Source organism: Ascaphus truei, chromosome 21 (assembly GCF_040206685.1).
Source record: "Ascaphus truei isolate aAscTru1 chromosome 21, aAscTru1.hap1, whole genome shotgun sequence".
Taxonomy (NCBI): Eukaryota; Metazoa; Chordata; class Amphibia; order Anura; family Ascaphidae; genus Ascaphus; species Ascaphus truei.
This window is the reverse complement of record NC_134503.1, coordinates 20,621,460-20,644,620: the sequence shown is the minus strand read 5'-3', so window position 1 is coordinate 20,644,620 and position 23,161 is coordinate 20,621,460. Positions and strand designations below refer to the sequence as shown.

Genomic DNA, 23,161 nt, shown 5'->3' with positions numbered 1-23,161 from the left:
ATGCAGAAAACCCTAGGGCATTCAAGGGTTATGCTAAGAGCACACTTCCAGTGATTTGGAAGTCCAACCGTAAGGCATGGGTAACAGGGAGCCTTTTTGAGGACTTGTTCCAGCATCAATTTATTCCAGCTGTGCAATTATATTGCATGAACCAGAACCTCGATTTCAAAGCATTGCTGCTCCTGGTCAATGCTCCTGCCCATCCCGTGTACCTGGATGACCATCATCCAAACGTCATGGTGGTGTTCATGCCACCCAACAACAGCCGATGGACCGCTTCCTTCAAGGCCTACTATCTTAGGCGAACATTTGCCCAGGCCATCAGAGCAACCGATGTGGAAGGTGGTCCAACCTTAAAAGAATTTTGGAAGGGTTACAACATTCTCCATGCAGTGAGAAACATCGGAGAGGCATGGAATGAGGTGAAACAATCCAATTTAAATGGAGTTTGGTGTAATTTGTGCCCTGATTTTGTGTCTGATGTCCAAGGCCTTACAGAGACTGTTGCAGAAGTTACAGAAACTGTTGTGCAAATGGCCAGAGATCTCAACTTGGAGGTGGAAACCGAGGATATTGAGGAGTTGCTCGCCTTACATTCTAACGAGTTGAGCAATGAAGACCTCATGCAATTAGAAGAGCAAAAAATTGCTGAAGAGGAGGCCCACCAATCTGCTGATGTGGCACAGCCACAGCCACGTAAATCATTGTCAAGCAAAATGTTGGCTGCGGCATTCAAGCACATTGATAGCGCACTGGCCATATTTGAGGACAATGACCCTAACATTGAACGGAGTTCAACAGTCAGTCGTGGGGTGTCTAACCAAATCAGCTGCTATAGAGAGATCTACACGCAGAAAAGGAAAGGATCTGTCCAGACTTCAATGAAGAGATTCTTCAAGAGGCCGAAACCTTCAACTCCACCTACATCACCTCCAAAAAGTCCGTTGTCTGGTGAAGATCCCCCCCCCCCAATCATCTTCCTCCAATAATTGATGTGTTTTTTTTTTGCTCATGTACATTTCTGTACAGAATACAGCATAGTTTTATTTTTATAGTTTTATTTTACAGTTCTGGAATCAATAAATATAATGTTTCCATCATAATCTATGTGTGTGCTGCATATCTTATTGCTTGAGTAACATTTTCTGTGTATTTTAGCATTCAAAAATGCCTTCAGGAACGGAACGTTTGATTTAAACAGTGTTCCTATGGGAAAACGGGTTTCGCTTTACGACGCTTCGCTATTTGACGCCATTTTGAGTAACGCATTGCGTCGGATAACCGAGGACCACCTGTAACGGAAATAGCCGTGTTAGTCCAGTTGCGATAGTTGCAGAATAAATTATATACAAAGGTTTCTATGATTTAGACAGAGATTAGAAAAGAAGAAAAGTAAGAAAAAAGAACAGAGAGATGAAGGTGAGCTGCCATCTACATCTCTGTTCTTTTTTCTTTTCCAATCTCTGTCTAAGTCATAGAAACCTTTGTATATCAGTATTGCTGACCTGAGGAAGAGAGGAAAACTCTCGGAAGCTTGTCCTATGACATAAATTGTTAGTCCAAATAAAAAAGGTATCACCTAATACTGAAGAACTAATTTAATATATATATATATATCAAATGGAAATATTACTTAATGCTCATTTGCATGTCTTAGACAGGTCTGCAACCCCGCCTTTCACCATTATCACCCACACACAGCACTTCCACTGCAGCAAGGGATTCTGGGAAATGACATGCAGATGGGCACACAGTGCCACCTTTTGTTTAAAAAAAAACATTTAACATAGTCCCCTATAAGCGTAAGCTTGCTGGATTCCACAGCTTTGAGCACAGCCTGGGTTAAGATGCAAAGCCAGTAAACCCACCCACAGACAGATATTTCGACCTTAATGGGTCTCCTCAGTGTGGGGTTGGTTATACTGGCTTTGCAAAATGAAGCAGGGATATGTTTCACCACACTTAGTTAAGTTATGGTGGGTAAAAAAAGTGACAAAAACCCTCCAGAGTGTGTGTGTGTGTGTGTGTATACACACACACACACACACACACACACACACACACACACACACACACACACACACACACACACACACACACACACACACACACACACTATAAGATGTGAGGGGGTGACAAGGGTGAGCAGCAGTGACATGGGGGGGTGGGAAGCATGGGTAACACAGGGGGTACAGAGAATGACATAGGGGGCAGGAGCCCGCATACCATATGCAGAACAAATTGGGTGTGGAGCCCCTCATTCTGTGGTCCTTTGGACCCGACAAATATAATGGTGTTGGCATTTAATTAAAGGTTTTAATGTCACCAGTAAGAAGCCGAGGAGGTGTCTGTTTCTGAATGTACGTACAGTATATATTTATCTATATAGTGCACGCAGTATACTCAGCACTTTACAAAAGATTGTCATGATTAGAGGAATGGCATATAGGCGAATTCATGTTTATCGTCCCCAAAGTAGAAGAGAAAGGAAAGATCTGTTTTCTGCTGTGAAACCTTTTTTACATACTGCAGAAGTTGTGGTATTTGGAGGGAATTTGAATTGTGTTATATGTTCAGTATAGGTTGCTCGGTTGCGCGATGACGTCAGACGCCAAAGGAATTAGGCTGCTGTGCATGCTCAGCCTTTCATCACAGGTGGTGCTGGGGGTAAGTGATTTCACTAACCCTGCAGGGGTATTTATAGGTGCTTATTTAGAATCATGCTACTGTAGGTGTTTGGTCTGAAGAAAGGACAGTTGGTCCTGAAACGTCCCTGTGCTCACTGGCTCTGATGTATTGAATACAAATAGAAGTTCTTTGGACTCCATCCTAGTCTTTTGTGTGCTTCTTCTAACCTACACTTTCTACCATTTCGTGGATCCAGCATTGAGTCGTGGGATCAGCAGAAGGTGAGCTCCAAAAAGGGAAAACTCTTTATTTTCTATTATTAGCAGTGGTGTGCCGCTTATACCCATCTTTTTCTCTAGTACTATATAACCAACCGCTTTGCAATGTTCCAGGAAAGGATGACAATCGCGAAATAGAAGTAAAATATATGCACTTTATTTAAAACAAAATTAAGTATACAAGCACTTGCATGAAAAAACACTTCTGGCATCGACAGCCACATTCAGACCCTGCGTGGTAGACCCCCGCTTCTACGTCCGGTCAGCAGGACCTCCATCAAGGTGATCGGGAGAACTATTCAGAACTATACTATTCAAAATGTATACCTTTTTGGGCATATCTTTTTTTAAATAGAATACTTTTCCTAACACTATTTGAGAGTTTCTATAGAATATGTGATTAGTTTCAAACATTTAAGGGTTATATTATTTGGAATCATAAATGAATTATCCATTCACAATATGAAATGTAGGATGGCACTCAGTGAATGCTGATCTGTGTTTTTGTTGAATGTAATTCTATTAGGAATAATCCGCGATACACCTGTTAACAATGTACACAGGGTATAAGTAGAGGCTCACCACAAACCACCGACATTAACCTGACAAAGCAAGATATACTTCGCGAAATGCGTAGTTCCCTGTCGGTGTTGGATTTGTACGGTGTCCACGGAAGGTTACAGTAGTTCTCGCGATAACCCTGACGGAGGTCCTGCTGACCGGACTCGAAAGCAGTGGGATACCACTCAGGGTCTGAATGTGGCTGTCGATGCCGGAAGTGTTTTTCATGTAAGTGCTTGTATAATTACTTTTGTTTTAAATAAAATGCATATATTTTGCTTCTATTTCGCGATTGTCATCCTTTCCTGGAACATAGCAAAAGCGGTTGTCTATCAGCACAATCCTCTAGGAAACAAGAGGCCGAAATCTGAGGGGGTTTCCACATTACCAAAGAAACCCTGATTGTAAGGAGCTCACACTTGCACGTGTGAGTATAGCTGTTATCTTTTACTATTGTGTATTCCCACCATCATTGCAATTGACTGTTTGGTTTTCATTTATGGTGACCATATGTATGGTTTATTACTAATTAAATGTTTTTATATAAGGCTCTGAGAAACCCCTTGTTTTCAAGGAACTTTTACCACCTGAAATACTTTCCTATGACTCCCCATGGAACATAGAATGTATACACAGGGATATAAAATGGTACCCGATAGCCAACATCCTGCTGCAGGTAAAGGGTCAGGAGGCCAGGCTAGAAGTAGGAGTCGCTCCTTGGCTCCCTGCCCCCATTTTGCTTGTCCAAGACTAGCCCCTTTTATCTAATTAACTGGTTCCCTCCCAGTAGGAGCCTTCTTATAGGAGATATAGGAGAAGCCCGGTAAACCATTCCCCTTTTCTGCTTATCTATTTCCCAGTAGACACCGAGTTCCGAAATCTCGGAAGCAAAGACACTGTGACAAATAGGACTGGTTAGAGAGATCTGGGACTCAAGGTGGCCATACTAATAGGAATAAGTCACAGGTAATGACTGGGGATGGCCAGAAGGTGGGAAAGGTGGAGCCTGGAGATTTACCAGACCTGTGTCTCCCTGATTTTCGCCAGAGGCAGAGGGAAGACCCAGTCCTTTCCAGACAATATGAAAAGGTGGTAAAAATCGATGACAAGGTATTAAATGCACAAGGGGTAATGGTGTTCCCTCATTTTGAATTGCCAAATGATAATCTGTATAGGGTGAACAAGCAGATACAAACAGGGGAGATCACCAGACAACTCTTGGTTCCCAAGGTGTTTGTTAAAACTGTCTTCACCCTAGCCCATACTGTCCCTTGGGGTGGTCACCTCGTTAGAGACAAAACCATGAACCATATTTCATTCCGGTTCTATTGCCCAGGGATGCATAATGATATTGCTAAGTTATGTGCGGCATGTCCTGAATGTCAACTAACCAGCAAAAAGGGACAAAACCAGTCCCCTTGGTTCCTCTACCTTTGGTCTCAGTTCCCTTTGAGAGGATTGGAGTAGACTTGGTGGGACCTCTAGAGCCTTCTGTGAAGGGACATAGGTTTATTCTGGTAATAGTCAACAATCCAACAAGATATCCCAAGGCGTTCCCCCTGAGGACAGAAACTGCGAAGCAAGTAGCCAACAAATTGTTGGAGCTGTTCTTATGGGTTGGACTTCCCCAGGTTATGTTGACCAACCAAGGTACTGTACAAATTTTATGGCTAAACTGATGCAGGATGTCTTGAAATTACTAGAGGTAAAGTCTGTTTGGACATCGGTCTACCATCCAAAGACTGACGGATTGTTGGAAAGGTTTAACCTAACGCTAAAAGGTATGTTGAGAAAATTTGTAGATTCGGAAAAGAGAGCTCGGGATGAACTTCTCTCCTTTCTGCTGTTTGCAGTGTGGGAAGTTCCCCAGGCCTCCACGGGATTCTCCCCATTTGAACTTCTCTATGGCCGCCAACCAAGGGTATTCTAGAACTCCTAAAAGAGCCCTGGGAGGAACACCGGTCCCATTCTAAGAATACACTGCAATATGTGTTGGACCTTAGGAAGTGCCTAGATGTGGTTGGCCTTTTTGCTAGGGAGAACAGTAGATCAGCCAAGACAGTCAGGAGAGACATTACAACCAAAATGCTCAGATGAGTGTTTCACCCGGGGGACAAGGTGATGTTACTGTTACCCAGTTGTGAGAGCAAACTCATAGCCAAATGGCAGGGCCCATTTGAAGTACTCCGCCACACGAGTGATGTGGATTATGAGATCGCTCAACCAGGGTCCAGAAAGAGTAAATACATTTGCCATGTGAACTTGCTGAAACCCTGGAAGGTGCAGAGGTCTCTGTTCATCCACCCGGTGGAAGAGGAAACGGACCTGGGTCGTCAACCCCACACGGGAACACCTGTGGTGATGATCAGATCCCTATGGGAAGCGAGCTGTCCTCTGAACAGAAAAGGGGAATTGTTAGAGATATTTAAACAATTCAATTAGGTTTTTTTCTGATTTACTAGGGCAGACAAATTGAGTTTCACATGTGATAGAAACAGCACCTGGGGTAAAAATACGTTCTCGTCCTTACAGGTTACCTGAAAGCCGTAAGGCCCTGGTAGAGGGGAACACGCCCTAGGTATGCTTCCAAGGTAGGGAAAATGAGTTTTTCCCCCAAAAACATTTTATTAGATTCTCAGGTACAAATATGGTAAAAGGGTTGATTGTTTGAGTGATTCCTGTGCGTCTGCGGTAATATCCTTCTCTCTTCCCCACAGCAATAAGTGGCTACGAGTCAGGTTCTGAAACAGAAGTAGTCTCAGTGCCGGCAATTAATTGTTGTGCCCTTGACGAGCTGTAAAAATGAACCTGAACATGATAATGAATTGTACCCGAGTTAACCCTACCTGTGTGTAAATCTTGTGCGAGAGTTGAATAATGGGGACGCCGGATTATTATATGTATATAAAATTACCATCCAGAAACTTGCAAGTTTTTTTTTTTTATTTTTTACAAAAATAAGAATATAATTAATTGCTCGCGATTAAGTTTTATTTTTAAAGGTGTACACCCCCACTACAACACAAACTAATCAACACTGGACGAAGGAGAGAAAGACAAAGAGAGAGAAAGAAAAAGAGAGACAGAGAGAGAGAGATAGAGAGAGCTTTGCCATTTTTTATAATCAGCCCAGTCACTGGTAAAATTTAAGGGTTCGTTCGTTTTGGCCAGACGATGAGCTTCTTAAAACCAGAAGATATTCGTTTTCCTCTGCTCAAATTTCCACCTCGAGAGAGGAAAGAGAGACAGAATCAGAATAGCAGCCCAGACAGCCCCCCTTCTCCAGCTTAAAGATTGTGCAGAGATTCATTCCAGGCACGAAAGTTAACTCCAAACTCTGTGGTTTCAAATTAGGTTTAAAAGCAGGTTAGTTATGATAATAAGAAAAGAGAAGGTAATTTTTATTCATTTAGTTTGCAGGATCAAACTATTTTGTTTTATTATTAAAAGGCAGGTGAGAAATGTGTTTTGTTGTTTTTTTGTTAAATTAGGTGGCCGTGTATAAAAGGAGTATAAATTATGGGTTTGTGTCAATATTACATATTTTCCAAAAGTTTAACGAAAATCCCTTTGTGTGTTTTCTGTTTGTGTGTAACCAGTAAATACATTTCAATTGTATTTGTTCTGGTTAGGATATGTTTGGGAATTGTTTAAAATGCTGCTAAAAGCTCACAAGCATATTATTTAAAATGATATGTTAAGGATGTCTTGCACCTTAACAGTGTTCCAGGTTTTTATTTTTTATTTTTAGGTTGCCATGGAAAATGTAGCCTGCATTGGGCTCTGGGAAAAGCTAAATTTTAATCTCTGAGCTGCTCAGTGTTTCAAATGTTTTTCTGTTCTGAGCAGAGTATCCATAGAGGTATGTTGTGGAGTAAAATGTATGATGTCACTCTATAGTATAGAATGTTTATAGTGAATAATGTTTAGGATTAAAGCTGCAGTTCAGTCTTTTTTTTAAAATTTTTTTTTTTACTTCAATAGTTTCATGTGTGCAATCTCTAATTACCTAAAGAACTGTATAGCTGCCGGTCAGTTCGTTCTCCATGTATTGATAGGCGAAATTTGGTGACATAATTAGAGCTGGCATATGTTTTTCTTCTGCTTCTGTCTCTCAGTGGAAGCTCATGAATATTCATGAGCACTCCTGCACTGACATGTGCTAGAGGGAGGGCAGGGCTGACAAAGGGGTGTGCCAGGGCTTGTGACAGGACATGAAGGGGCAGTGCCTTAGCAAATGGCTGTTAACATAGAATACAAGAAAATTGGTCTTTCAAAGTTGTTTTTTTTAAAACAGAAAATGCTAAAAGTATTTTTTCTTACTACAGAACTGATTTATTAAAAAAAACACACATGCAGGATATTGACTGAACTGCAGCTTTAATATGTAGTATAATTTAATATATACAAGAATAATTTTTTTAAAGTGTGTTACCCAGTGTTGCAGTGATACTGTCACGCTGTGCTCAACACAAACAAGACGAGACCCCGGCACTGAGATGGGAATAGTAACAAACACCAGCCACAGGTACGGGGGCCACGCCCGGAGTGAGGATTCTCTTGGTAGCCAGATCAGGGATATAGAGGATAGAGTAGTCGTGATACTTGCCGAGTTCAACGTAGGAGAGATCCGGAGCGTAGAAGGTACTTTGCCAAGGTCAGGATAGGAGGGGAGCGAAGAGTCAGTGGATAGTGAAGAGTCAGAGGATAGTGAAGAGTCAGAGGATAGCCAAGATCAGGAGCCAGAGGTCAGAGTAGTCAAACAAGCCGGTTCGGTACACAAGGGGTAAATCTAGAATAAGCAGCAGGACAGGAACAAGGTAGGAACAGCAAGGATAAACACAGAGTAACATATATCTATGCTCAGCCAATGTACCTGCGACATTGGTGAGCATATATAGGCAGGATCAGCCAACCCCTAAGGGGGTGGAGCGGGGGCGCGGCCCCCGCAGAGGCCATGATAGGTCTAAGGCTTCCAAGAACAGGTGTAGCTGTTGTGCAGCTAATAAATGCTTCTATGAGCAGGTGTAGCTGTTTGTGCAGCTAATGAATGCTTCTATGAGCAGGTGTAGCTGTTTGGCAGCTAGTGAATGTTGACACGGAGCTTGGGGCATAGCACACGTGTCACGTGCGAGTGCCGCGCGCAGTTAGTATGCAGCATGGTCTGGGGACGGAGCCTGAGTCCGCGGCATCAGATGATGCCAATTTGGCGCGTATGCGTGCTGCGCGCATCTGGTAAGGAATGTGATCCATAGACCCGCGCGTGTACGATGGTGCTCGAGAGGATGCGTGGAGCGGATGTACTTCGGTAATCCTTACAGATACGAAGAGTGTGTCACCAGGTATACATTTTTATACAAAACATATATTTTTATTGTGTTATAAAAATAAGTAATACTGAGTGTGTATGTCTTTATTTATATAGCGTCAGAAGTGTGCTCAGTGCTTCACAAAGAATACAGTACAAGGAATTAGCGTGGAGTCCGATATGAAATTATTTTTCTACTGTAAATTTAACTGAATGTGTGATGTATTTTACAACTTTTGACCATTTTCTCTCCAAAGGTGTCCCACTTTGAAGCCTCATCTATAACCTCTCATTGTAAAGAATGTATCTGTGCAATCCAGATTTTATTTGGTATTTTGATGGTTCCTGTCGGAGATAAAGCGGATAATTTGGTGTCAAATTATGTTTGTTTCCAGCATGAAGTTTTAAACGCAAATCTCCTACCTAAGGTTTCGGGGTGTTCTCATATCTAAAGGTTTCCCCATTGTCTATGCCAAATATGTTAAAGACCTACTACAGGTTTTATTTTTACCATAAGCAGTAGCTATGGTTAAAATCGCTGCACATATAAATCTCAAGGACCCTATTTCCCAGAATGTTTTGTATTATGAAGCTGATTGGTGGGAATCATGGGGGGCTACTCATAATGATATTTATGTTTGGACAGGGTTCAATAGTCCCCCCAACTTGCCATAGTTTTTAATGTTATATACTGTTCACATAGCACATGGGTTATATGTGAACAGAGAGGGGATAATTAATATTGTTTCCCATGATTGGTGGTCTCCTGGATTTGCTAGGGCAGCAACTGACTTATGTGAACAATGTGTCATCTGCAGACAATATAAAGTAGGCAAAGCTATCAAGCCCTCGCAGATACATTATTTTTTGCCCATGAGGCCATTTTGGTAATTTACACATCGATTTTATTGAATTACCCAGGAGTTTGTATTTTCAACATGTATTGGTTATGATTTGTATTTACTTAGGATGGGTTAAGATCTACCCCTGCCTATATGCGGACGCTAAAACAGTGGTGAAGAGATTGTTACAGGAATTTATTCCTAGGTATAGATTACCATATAATATTTACTCAGACAGAGGAACATAAATGATCTCCCTATGAGACACTTACGGGAAGTAACAGTAGTTCAAAGGAACTAATTATTAAGGACCATGTTATTTGTAATGAAACAATTGGCAAGTATTGTATGCAACTAATAAAAAAAATTGCAGTCTCTCCATGCACTGGTCAAAGTTACAGGTCAAAGTCGTACAGTTTATATTCAAGAACCTGAAAGTGCACCAACTAGAGCCTAAAGGATCCATTTACTCAAGTTTTCAAAGAACCGAAAGAATAATGGACACATGATACATAAAGCTTGGCTCCCTGCAGACGCACTTACTAGAATTCCCTCCTACTGTCTCTGTACGTTCTCCCTACCTACCAATTAGATTGTAAGCTCCTCGGAGCAGGGACTCCTCTTCCTTAATGTTACTTTTAAGTCTGAAGCACTTATTCCCATGATCTGTTATTTATATTATTTGTTATTTATATGATATGTATTACTACTGTGAAGCGCTATGTACATTTATGGCGCTATATAAATAAAGACATACAATAAGAACTTTGAATTCTCAAACTACTGTTGAATTATTGTACTGTATATATATTTTTTTTTCCTTTTTTATGTTTAATATTTCAAATACTAATATCTGGCTAAGGACTCTGGTAGTTTCCAGTCAAACAAATCAGTGGATCCTGGTTGGGTTATTATTATTCTTATTAAAAAAATGTATCTGGTAACTAAACGAAACAACTACGAAAATAGAAGGGTTCCACATTCCATTATATTTACGTGTGTTAGGACATCTGGAAATAGCAGAAGAGAGATGTGTTGCTAGACTTAGCACATAGGGTAGCCCTCGGTATTAATACTATATTTTGTTATATCTGTGTACATATATTTTTAGGTGCCGCAGGAGGGGTGAGTTATATAACCATATCTATAAATATTAAAGGCTATGTCAGGACCTAATGCGCTCAGCAATATATATATATATTTATATATATATATAAATTGACCAGGCAGAAATGTTAAGCAATATAATTAAAGTAACACAAAATAGAGTACAGACACCTCTCAATATATTGCTGTATGTCTATTCAGAAGATACGTACACATATTTATTTCAAACGAAAGATCAGAAAGATATGTGTGAAAATTATATTTATTCTGTTGAAGATTTAAGTATATTCAGTAATAAAGTAGCAAAGAAAAAATTTCTTATGATAAAAATACGTACACATATTTATATCAAACGAAAGATCAGAAAGATATGTGTGAAAATGATATTTATTCTGTTGAAGATTTAAGTATATTCAGTAATAAAGTAGCAAAGAAAAAATTTCTTATGATAAAAATGAGGGGTTTATTTTGTTTGTCCAAATTACCCAAGTCCAGGTAATCAAACTCGACTATGACATATGTAGGCACTTCAAATATAATTACACTATGTATTGTGATCTTTTTAATACTATTGGACAATTACAGAATTTTTATAATAGCTCAAGACATTTTATTCCCAGTCCGGTACAGTAAAAACTAATGTAACTATAAGAGCAGAAATATTTGTGCAATGGTGGGAGAAGAGTGTTGTACTTATGTACCTGACAATACAACTAATATTACCCATGATATACTAGGGATAGAAGAGGTAGTGACAAAGTTGGAAGACTTTTGGAAAGTATTCTACAGCTGGGACTTGGGACTAGGCACATCGTTTGGATCACTGGGAGCGAAACTGGTGCAAGGACTGATTATATGTGTATGTGCTTTTTTCACCATATTCATTGTTATCTCTTGCGTTAAAGGATTGTTCCCCAAGCTGACCGCTCAAGTTATTTCCTCCATGCCCCTCCAAGAAGATATACATGAAGAAACAGACAGAAACCCCTCTTATGCAACAATACCCTCCTGATGTAATCCAATGACAAATAAATGCTTGTCAGGAGAGGGAAAGACAATTGTGAATGGATATGGAGTGGGTGAGACTCCAAGGGATTGAGGTACCGGACCAAGGGTTACATCAAGGAAATACCCTATATTAGGAAAAGATACAGTGTTTTCCAAGAATAAAGTTTTACATTTCTCACTGAAGATTTCGAAAAGTATAAGAGAAGGGACTGATTAAGTAATATTGCCTAAATGAATATACTGTTGATATTACCAAAATGGACTGGGGGGTTGTCATGGGAGAGGGGGCTTGGCCCGGTATTAAAGGGGTTGCACCCCATATGGCCACCCCCTGACCTCACTTGGGAGGCAAGGGGTTAACTGGACTGCGGTCCAATAATGTGTTTTTACCCTGCTTCAGCACCCAAATGTGTATTCCCGTTACAATGTATTTTCCCCATTCCAGTGTCTGCACCAACCCTCATACTGGGATCTATGCGGGAGGGAAAGGGTTAATGTTAATTCTGTGTTTATGGCCCTTTGTCCCTTTTCCCGCCTTTGCAGGCTCCATTTTGCAGTTTCTCCATAGGTCGCCATTCCGGCGATTTGGGCCCGTTTCCGTAGAAGACCTGCAGGTGGCGCTCGAGAGGAGGAGCGGCGGTTCCCCATGGAAAGTGAATGGAGTAATGCATTTCAATGGGGATTCCTGGAAGCCAACCTCCGGAGACGAGCTGGCAGCCTGCCAGACCGCAAAACCGCAAGAGTGGCAACATTGTCAAAAAAGAGCTTTGATCGCGCAATTGGCGTGGGAACTTCCATTGACTGTAATGGCGGAGAAAGCCACGTGGATTTCAAACACTAAGTGTGAAACAGGGTAAACTGAAAACCCATAACTCCGGTTCCGTGGGGACCCGAGGGTTGGGATTTGGCAAGGATGTAGTCACTGCTCCGGCATGACTGCATGGCAATTTCCAGCCTTCTCCCCTCAACCGAATGGAGTAGGGTTAACTGTTAAAAAGTGTGTGTGTCCCATTAACTTCAATGGTAGCGGAGGTCCCATTGAATCCTATGGAGGCACCGGCCCCATTGATTTTAATGGAGGGAAGCCGCGTGAAAAAACAGCTAAGTCAGAATGAGCAGAAACCTGGAACCCATAACTCCGGTTCTGTTCAACCTAGAGGGCTGAGATTCGGTCACCATGTAGTCCTAGTTCCGGCAGGATTGCATGGCAAATAGCGACCCTCTCGGGGCAACAGAACGGAGTCAGGGTAATGGTAAAGTTTAGGTTTCTGCCATTGACTTGCATGGCAGAAAAAAGGCCACTTTTGTAATGTGCTTTTAAACTGTATTTTTGTATCTCCGGTTCTGGGGGTCGTGGAAGGCTGATATTTGGCCACTATGAAAAGGGGCATCTGGCATGAGGACATGGCAAATTTCAGTCCGCTCAGACCCACAGAACGGATTATTTTAATATGTGTAGATATTAAAGAATGTATTGTATTCTGAGTCTGGTAAAAGCCCGGGAAGGCTAGAGCCCATATGGTATGTTAATGCTCAGGGGGGAGACAAGTGGTCTACAATAAACCCCCAGATCAAAGGCTCCCCCACCCTGCTTGTGTATGCTGGAACAAAACAGAGCAGGATGTGGGTACTTGGGATAAGTGTTGTGTTTCACACCTTGGAACAAAGGGTTTCCTATCCCAAGCAGACTGGGCGATGCCAGTCTTGTGGGAGGGGGGCTAGGGAAATAAGCCCCTGACTAGAATACTGTCCACCCAGTGGGCAGGTATTACTTTACCTCTCAGGTGAGGTGGCAAGGAAGGATTGGTGCAGATAATTGTCCTCCAATGACTTGCACTGAATGCCAGGGTATAGGACTGAAATCACATATAAACCAGTGTCAGCTCTATAGCCAGTGTCTTTCGTGTCTTTCGTGATGTCTTCATTTGAACCTGTATTGCTGAATGAATTGCCAATCCTGTACCTGATTGCTTCATTGTCCAACCCTTAAGTAAGTGTCCATTTCTTGTCTGTTATTTGTATCATTTTGTGTATTCTCCTTCTTTAAGGAATAAACTATATTTATTATATCTAAGTCGTGTTCAATTCAACCCAGATATTTGGTGTATATTATACCCTGTCACAAGCTACCGTGTAACCGTGTAAAAAATTAGGTACATCTTGAGGTATGTTTGGAATGCCCCATCCTATATAAAGACCAAAACTTTTTGAGTTTGGTCTTCACCATACAGGTATGTGGAAACGGGTCATGCAAAAATCAAAAGAAACCTTTGAGGACCTCAGAAAAGCAGTTATTTATGCCCAACAATAACCATTTCTAAGGATTTATGGCTCCACCAATCCACTATCAGACAGATAGTCTACAAATCGAGAAAGTTGAAGACTACAGTTACTCTACCCAGCAGCAGTCGTTCTACCAAAATCTCTCCAAGAACAAACCAGGAAGTTACAAGAACCCCCCAGTAGCATAGAGGAGAATGTCAGGCCATCCATATGTGAGCTGAAGCGAAAGTGGGTCATGTAGCAAGACAATGATCCTAAACAATCATTCAAATCTACAAAAAAATGGCTACAGAGGAAGAAATTCTGCGTTTTAGAATCATCTAGTCAAAGTCCGGACTTAAACCCCATCAAAATGTTGTGGCTTGACCTGAAGCGAGCTGTCAATGCAAGGAAGTCCTCAAATGTCATTGAGTTGAAGCAGGATGCAAGTAAGGCCTGGAACATAGTACCGTAGGCCGTGCTGAGCAGATGCACTTACCCCCTGCATCTGTCATCAGCGCGGCTTTAGCAGCTCCTTCCGCAAGCTTCCGCATGCGTGCGGAGGCTGAGAAATTCTGAGCAGACAGGCAAATTTAAAACTTGCCGCTCAGGGAAGCGGAGGAGCGGTCACGTGACCACTCACATCCAATGGGAGCGAGCGACTAGCGCCGCCTTCCGCCACGCCTCCGCCACGCCTTTGCCCCGCCCCCAAAGCGCGCTCACTGTCTCACCTGCCAGGACACAAAAAAGCTCCAGTTTGAGCAGGCGAGGCAGAGCAGGAGCGCGGATCAACGCGGCCCGAGGCACCATGCCCGAGGCCTAAGGAGGAATGGGCCAAAATTCCTCAAAAACGATGTGAGAGACTGTCCAGCAGTTACAGGAAATGCTTAGTTGAAGTTATTGCTGCTCAAGGGGGTACCACCAGGTACTGAATCTAAAGGTTCACATACTTTTTCACACATGGATATGGAATTTAAATCATTTGTGGATAAATAAATTGAAAAAGCATCATGTTTTTGTGTGATTTGTTTGATCAGGTTATCTTTATCTATTATTGGGATTTAGATTAAGATCTAATAACATTTTAGGTTTGAAATATGGGAAATGTGAAAATTTTAAGGGGTTCACAAACTTTCTCGCCACTGTAATTATATTATAATTATTTACGCAAAATAGTTTGCAACGGGTATAAATACTTAAATAGGAAGCAAAAAACAGCTCCAGATTACACGACATTATGATTTCTGCATGAAAAATTCACATTTTCCCCATAATCCAAAATCAAAATCTTTTGCCAAAAACGACATGCAAAATCAAAACAAGTTTTTCTTAGAACTGAACCCAAAACCGTAGAGGGATTGCAGTTTTAACCCTTTGGAGCCGCAGTCCCTCCAGCACATTGCAATCACGTGATCGCTACTCGGGATGCAATCACCGATGATGTGAATGGAAGAGAAGGAGTTGCCTGTTACGTTTAGATTACATTCATTCACCGCTCTACATGAGCTGCCACGAGCACTCTGCGCTCTGTGCATGCAGGTGATGGGAAACCTACCTGGGAAAGAGACTTCTGCTCTTTTGACAAAGTTCAAAACAACTACTGTATTTAAATAAGTGCTTTATTTAATTTCTCCATTGGTAAAATTACTGTAGTTTACTTCTTGTTGCAAAAGGAGTGAGTAAAGGCACTGACTGAAAAAAAATGACACTGATTTTGAAGTAGGAGACCTGTGTCAGCTCCTTATCACTTTGGGCAAGTCACTTTATCTCTCTATGCCTGAGGCACCAACACATATATACCATCAGCACTATAAAAAAAAATATTATTATTATTGAATTTGTATGTGCATCTCCATGCGTCCAACACATTCTTCCCCCAAGCCTCTCCTTGGCTTGTCATGGTGTGCTTATCTTATCACCTGTTGTCCTTTGGAATGAAGTTACATTAGTCCAGTTATGTAAAAAAGAAGCTAACAGAACGTACTCACCGCTTGAATGCTGAGAGTTGCTGTTTGCTTCCTCATAGTTGTTTGGGGGTTTGGCTTCCACTTCCTGGCTGAAAGCACTCTCTGGTGAGGGAGAAGAGCACATAAGGAATTGAAAGCTGAATAATGTACTCTTTAGTAATTTTATAGAACAAAAATCCCCAACACTTCATCACACAGAACAAAAATACAGGACAGAAAAAGTATACGCTGACTTTATCTCAGGGCTTAATTTCAGTAATTAGGTCAGGTCACGTTTCACAGCAACAGAAACTTTAGCAAGTGATAATTAGTGCTAGGTTAATTGGTTCGTTTATGGTTAGAGGAATCTTGAAAACCTGGCCTCTTTGTTTCTTTTTGTGACTGATCTTGGGGAGGCCTGCTCTATAAAAATACTCCAATACAACCCGCAAATAACAGAAAGAATGACCTCCGTGTACAGTATATGAGCCTTTCAAAATCAACTTCCTGCACAGCACAAAGATGCCCACGGAGCCTCCTAACGATACATAGTTATTCTTGGGCTAAGCAGTGGTGGGTGTATAAATAGATATATATACCATAGAGCGGAACTTTTCTGTTTGCGCCCCTGTCTGCTCTCCCCCCATGCTCACGCCCCCTCCCCCCCCTCCTTACTTGCTCTTTGGCTTCGGCAGAGACATGACGTCACAATGTCATGTGACATCACACAGCCGTATGACCCTGCGGCTTCATTTGATGCCGCGTTGTCGCCGAAGAGCCGGCTGAGAGCATGTAAGAGATGTTATAGAGGCCTCTTGCCTCCCCCGTCATTTAATTTAAACGCCTTGTGAAAGAGCGCGTGGCCTCTGTAACCACCGCACACCCCCTTAGAAAATCCCACACACCCCAGTTTGCCTCCCCGTCCCCCCCCCGCCATAGTGCATAAAAATGTCAGCAGACTGCCTCCCACTTTGCTACTAATACAAATGGGGCATATCTCCGGAATAATAGTGATTTTATTAAAAACTCCATAAGCACCATTATAAGGATACTTTCTGATGAAAGTGGGTACTTTTATATACAATTGTTTAGATAAATAATCTTCTTACATGTCTGACATAGTTAGGTGCAGGCTCGTCACATTGCAAGAAATTACCATTTGTAAGTACTGTATGTCAGACATGTTACATAATTGCATTTAGTTACATAGTTACAAAGTAGATGAGGTTCAAAAAAGACATACGTACATTAAGTTCAACCATTGATAAATTTAGACAACTAATACTTTATCCTATATCCGTACTTATAGTTTACTGATCTACAGGAAGGCAAACAAAAAATCCCCAGTGACACATCATCTAATGATATCTCATATGGGGAAAATAAATTCCTTCCTGACACCAAATAATGGCAATTAGATTACTCCCTGGATAAACATCCTATCCCATGTTTACTTATTTGGTATAACCCTGTATATCTTTCCTTCCTAAAAAGATGTCCAACCCTTTTTTAAAGATATCTATTGTACCTGTTATCACACTTGATAAAGGGCGCACGGCCCGAAACGCATAGGTGAGCGTTTTCTGGGTGATCCAGGAGTGATGTTTGATCCCTTCATTCAATAAAATTATTTTTTTGCTACCAATAGCCTCCTCCACCATTTGTAGGCAGTGCACTGCCTTTGTTCACCCATTACCTGCTATCACAGCCTCCATTGGTAATGAGTTCCACATTTTAACTGCCTTTGCTGTAAAGCAGCGGTGCGCAAACTGGGGGTTGCAAGACTGTCTGCGGGGGGCACGGGGTTAACAGAGGCCCCACGCGCTTCCCGAAGGCAATTCAATTAAGTGCCGGGGAGTGGCGAAGGCCTCTGTAAGCCTGACTTACCTTGGCTCCCGCGACTTCTTAGACGTGTCGCCATGGCAACGCGGCGTCAAATGACTATCCCGTGCCGTGGTGCCCAAAATGTTACTTCATATTCAAGGTGTGGCCTTGCTAATGCTTTATAAAGGGGCATAATTCTGTTTACTTACCTTCCATCCATTGCCCGATTAATGCAAGATAAGATCGTGTTTGCCTTTGAAGCTACTGCATGACTTTGGGCACTATTGCTAAGCCTGCTGTCTACAAGCACTCCTAAATCCTTCTACATCAAGGATTCCCCTAGTTTATCCCCATTTAATTCGTAAATTGCCTCTCTATTCTTGTTTCCCAAATGCATAACGTTACATGTATCTATATTAAACCTAATCTGACATTTACCTGCCCAAGTTTCCAGTCTATTCAAGTCCTTCTGGAAAGAAATTACATCCTGCTCTGATTCTACTGCCTTACACAATTTAGTGTCATTAGCAAAGATGGAGACTTTGCTCTCTATGCTAAAGTTAAAAAGCAGAGGTCCTAGTACTGATCAATGAGGTACTCCACTCACAACTTTACACCAACCTGACAAAGTTCCATTTATTACAACCCTCTGTTGTCTATCCTTTAACCAGTTTTCAATCCAGGTGCATACATTATTACTGAGTCCAATTTGCTTTATTTTGTACACCAACCTCTTGTTGGAACCGTATCAAAAGCCTTTGCAAAATCTAAGTAGACGACAGCAACTGCATTACCGTGGTCTAAATTCCTACATTCCTCCTAAAAGAAACAAATGAGGTTATATCCTTCATAAATCCATGCTGACTATTACTAATAATTTTGTTTTCCATTAGATATTCCTGAATATTATCCTGTATTAAACCTTCAAGTAGCTTCCCCACTATTGATGTCAGACTTACAGGTCTGCAATTCTCTTGTTGTGATCTAGCTACTTTTTTAAATATAGACACCACATCTGCTTTACGCCAATCTTGTGGTACTGAGCCTGTGGAAAGGGAGTCCTTGAATAATAAATGTAATGGTTTGGCTATTACTGAACTTAACGCCTTAAGAACTCTTGGGTGTATGCCATCGGGGCCAGGTGCCTTGTTTACTTTAATTTTATCAAGCCGCCTATGAACTTCTTCCTCAGTTAACCAATTGTCCGTTAATATTTAGGTTGTGACTTCCTCCTGCGGCACTACTATTGCAATTGATTCTTCCCTGTTATACATACAGAGGCAAAGAATTTGTTTAATACCTCTGCTTTTTCCTTATCTCTAATAATGTGCCTACTCATCTCACACTGAAAGGGTCCTATATTTTCTTTTCTAATTTTTTTTGTTATTAAGGTACTTAAATAACTTTTTATGGCTGATATTACTTTCTGTTACAATTCTTTTTTCATTATCCATTTTTGCTAATTTGATTGCCCTTTTGTAACTTTTTACATTCCTTATAATTCTGACATGATGCCTCCGTCCTTTCTGACTTGAATCTAAACGCCAGCCTCTTCTTTTCCATTTCCTCCCCTACCTGTTTATTTAGCCACATTGGTTTAGACGTGTTTCTTTTATATTTATTACCCAAGGGTATACACTGATAAGTGTGCTTTTCTAACTGTTTTAAAGACTGCCCATTTCTCTTCCATAGTTTTCCCTGCAAAAATATCATCCCAATGTATTCCTTGTAGATTAGAATGGCCCATTTTAATCAATTGAGCACTAAATTTGAAAGTCTTTGTTGAACCAAAGTAATATGGGTTTTGATCATTTATTTCAAATGAGAGCACATTATGATTATTATTACCCAAATGTTCCTGGACTTGAATATTTGTTATTACTTCTACATTGTTTGATATTACCAAATCCAGTATTGCCCCGCTCCTGGTTGGTTCCTCAATAATTTGGGTCAAGTAATTGTCCTTAAGCACCCCCAAAAACCTGTTTTCTTTAATTGTAATGCTTATCCCATTGTCCCAGTCTATGTCTGGATAATTAAAATCACCCATTATGCAAGCATGACCCAGTTTTGATGCCTTCTCCATTTGCAAAAGTATTTTGGCTTCCTCTATCTCACAGATATTTGGTGGTTTATAGCATATCCTTACAAACATTTTCTTTGTACTTTTACCTCCACTGCTAATTTCTATCCACAATGTTTGTACATTTTCATAATTTCTTTCATAAACATCTTCCCTTATAGTAGGTTTTAGATCTGGTTTAACATATAAACATATTCCACCTCCTCTTATATTTGTTTGATCCTTCTGAAAAAGGGAATAACCCTCTAAATTAACTGCCCAGTCATGAGTTTCATCCCACCATGTTTCAGTAATGCCTATGATATCATACTGCTGCCCTGTAACTATTAATTCAAATTCAACAAATTTATCTGTCAGGCTTCTTTATTTCACAAGCATGCATTTAAGGTTTCTTTCAGTCTGTACTATTATCGCACCTGCTCCTGCCTTTCTTCTCCAATTGGATTTAGTCTTTAGAAGCTTTCTAGTATTGCTGTATCTTTATTTAATATGGGTGTCTCGCTGCTTGCCAAACGCCTACTTGCCCCCATTCTACCTCCATGACCCCTTGCTATTTCCCCATCCCCATCTATTCTATTTAGTTATGTTTCTTGTCCCTCCCCCCTCCATCCAAGTTTAAAATCTCCTCCAACCTTTTTAACATTCTCCCCCCCTAGCACAGAAGATCCCTCTTCATTGTCATGCAATCCATCCTTACTATAAAGATAGCTCCTCTCAGAAAAGGAGTCCCCAGTGCTCTAAAAACTCAAATCACTCATTCCTACACCACTTTCTTAGGCCGCGCTTAAAGTGTGCGCGACGGCGACGGATGACATCAGCCATCGCCGCTAGCGAAAGTTGTAATTCGCTTTCCGGCGACATCGCAGGCGACTAGGTCGTTGATTGGTCACGTGGCGACAGCGTCTGAAAAATCTAATTTGACCGACTTCAAAAATTTGCGCCGCCAACGTCGCTCCACGCTTACTATAAGCGCACGCGACGGCGGAAATACATTTTTTTTTGCCATGACACCGGCACTATAAGCGCAGCCTTAACCATAAATTAACCTCCCTTATCTCCGACAGTCTCCCTGGGGTAGTGCATGACACTACCTTCGAGGTCCTTGCCTTAAGCTTGCAGCCTAGATTCCTGAAATCATTTTTTAGGACCCTCCATCTTTCTCTAACGCCAACATGTAAGAATATTATTTATCTAAAAAAAATGGTAGTGGTGCCATTTTAATTTGTTCACCCTTGTGATGTCACATAATTCTGCATGTTTCCGAACCCTTTATTTAAGTTTTCTGTCTCTTTGGGGAGTACATTTCTCCATACTTCTTTGAGTTCTTTGAAGCTTCTGAATTATCTTAGCATTTAGGGTCTAAGTTTCACATCCATACATGCGCACAAGCAGAATACACTGGTTGAACACTTTCTTCTAGAGGCACAGTGGAAGGTGCCCTTAAAATATTGCCTTGTTTTTGTGCTCCATCCCATCTTCATTTTGCCATTGGTACTTGCTGCCAAGGTACACATTGGTTTGGACTTTTTATAGTTATTCCATATATTTTGATCTTTTTAGCTTTGAAATATTTGTTGAACATTACTGTAGTTTCTCTGAGATTCAGCAATCTTCTTACTTACTTACTTCAGCGAGTTCTCTGATTTGTTGTTGGAGGTCTTCTCGACTCGTACCAAAACCCACAATGTCATCTGCAATTCTCAGCTGACCAATATCTACCATTGATTTGGTTTATTTGTCTTCCCAATTTAATGTTGTTAATAATTAGTATTGCTGTGATAACCTTTGGCGACATGGTACACCCCTAACACTGATGGTCCTTATCTTGCTTGTAATCTAGTGGTTAATGTGGCATTTCCATAGATTTTCATTATAATATCAATGTGCACTTCAACATTTTGTTTTCTTAATGTATTTAAAATGGTTCAGGAGTAGACAGAATCAAATGCTTCTTTATAATTAACACTGAGTCTCAAACAAAATGCTGGGTAATATATTTATCTATACCTCTCTAGGGTATAGATAAATACAGTGACAGGCAATTAATTTTTTGGCAAATGGTTGTTTGGAATGAATTGTTATGTTTTTGTAGGGCTTGTTTTTATTACATTTTAGGATTGTTTAGGCGTTTCATTTATGTAATTGTTCTGTTGGTTAGGGGTTACATTTCTTTTAATCTTCTATTGGTTAGGTGATTTGAGTGTCAACCCTGCTTCTCCTATCCTTTTTAGCACTGCTGCTACGTGTAGTAAATGTGACTCCCAGGAGTTGCTGAACACAGCTATGTCATCCAGATATGCCCTTGCAAAACTTTGCATCCCTTCCAATAACCTATTGACCAGGCGTTGGAAGGTAGCTGGGGCATTCTTCATCCAGAATGGCATAACCAAAAATTCATAAAAGCCACTCGGAGTGATGAAACCCGACTTCTCCTGAGCCTCCTGGGTCTGAGGGATTTTCCAGTACTCCCTGAACAAATCCATGCTAGTAAGATACCTTGCCCTCGCGAGCTCATCTAAAAGCTCGTCCATGAGGGGCATGAGATAGGAATCCGATACCGTCTTAGCGTTGAGCTGCCGGTAGTCCACACAGAACCGAGTGGTCCATCCTTCTTGGGTACAAAAACTACCGGTGAAGCCCAAGGACTCTGAGACGGTACAATTACCCCTAGGGCCAGCATCTCTTCTACCTCCTCCTCTATGCTCCTCTTCACTTCTGCTGAAACCCAATAGGCATTCTTATGCAGAGGTCTCTGATCCCCGATGTGGAGTGGGTAATCAGTAATATGGGTCCTGCCCGGCTTATCTGTGAACAGGTCCTTGTACTGTTCTTGCATACGTAGCTCGTGCCTGCACCCGCTGGGGTTCCTCGAGCTGGGGACCTATCCCTACCTGCTATACTGTGCCCTCTTTCCTAGCTTCCCCTAGGAGGTCGGGCAGAGATTGGCTCGCCGGGTCCTCCATCGGTGTGCTACAGTTAGCCATCACCGATGCTGCCCTCGTGAAGTACTCCTTCAACATGTTAATGTGACCTGTCTCCTGATCTAACTGGACAACATAGTTAGACTCGTTCACCCGAACTCCTGCAAACAAAATAATTGCATTTCTACCCAAATATCCTACATAAAACTTTCACACAAGAAGTTTCACGTGTATAGGGCAAAGGGAACATGTAAACAGGAAACGCAGGGGTCACTTTATTTTTACATATATAATCCCTGGTCCCTTGCTTATGGTGCTATGTAGCTGCCAGGGACCCCACAGTTCCAGTGGTAACCAGATGTGCTTAAACCTTTAATGTGTAGCTTGGTTACC

General features: G+C 41.3%; 1 protein-coding gene across 18 annotated transcripts in view; it reads right to left on the bottom strand.

The window, feature by feature from the left end:
• ZNF618 (zinc finger protein 618) overlaps nt 1–23,161 on the bottom strand; it is a 220,358-nt gene that overhangs the window by 31,337 nt on the left and 165,860 nt on the right. For all 18 annotated transcript variants that reach the window (XM_075579289.1, XM_075579290.1, XM_075579291.1 and 15 more), the window contains one exon: nt 15,983–16,063. In XM_075579289.1, the coding sequence (XP_075435404.1) occupies nt 15,983–16,063 (81 nt within the window). The remainder of the gene's footprint in view (nt 1–15,982; nt 16,064–23,161) is intronic.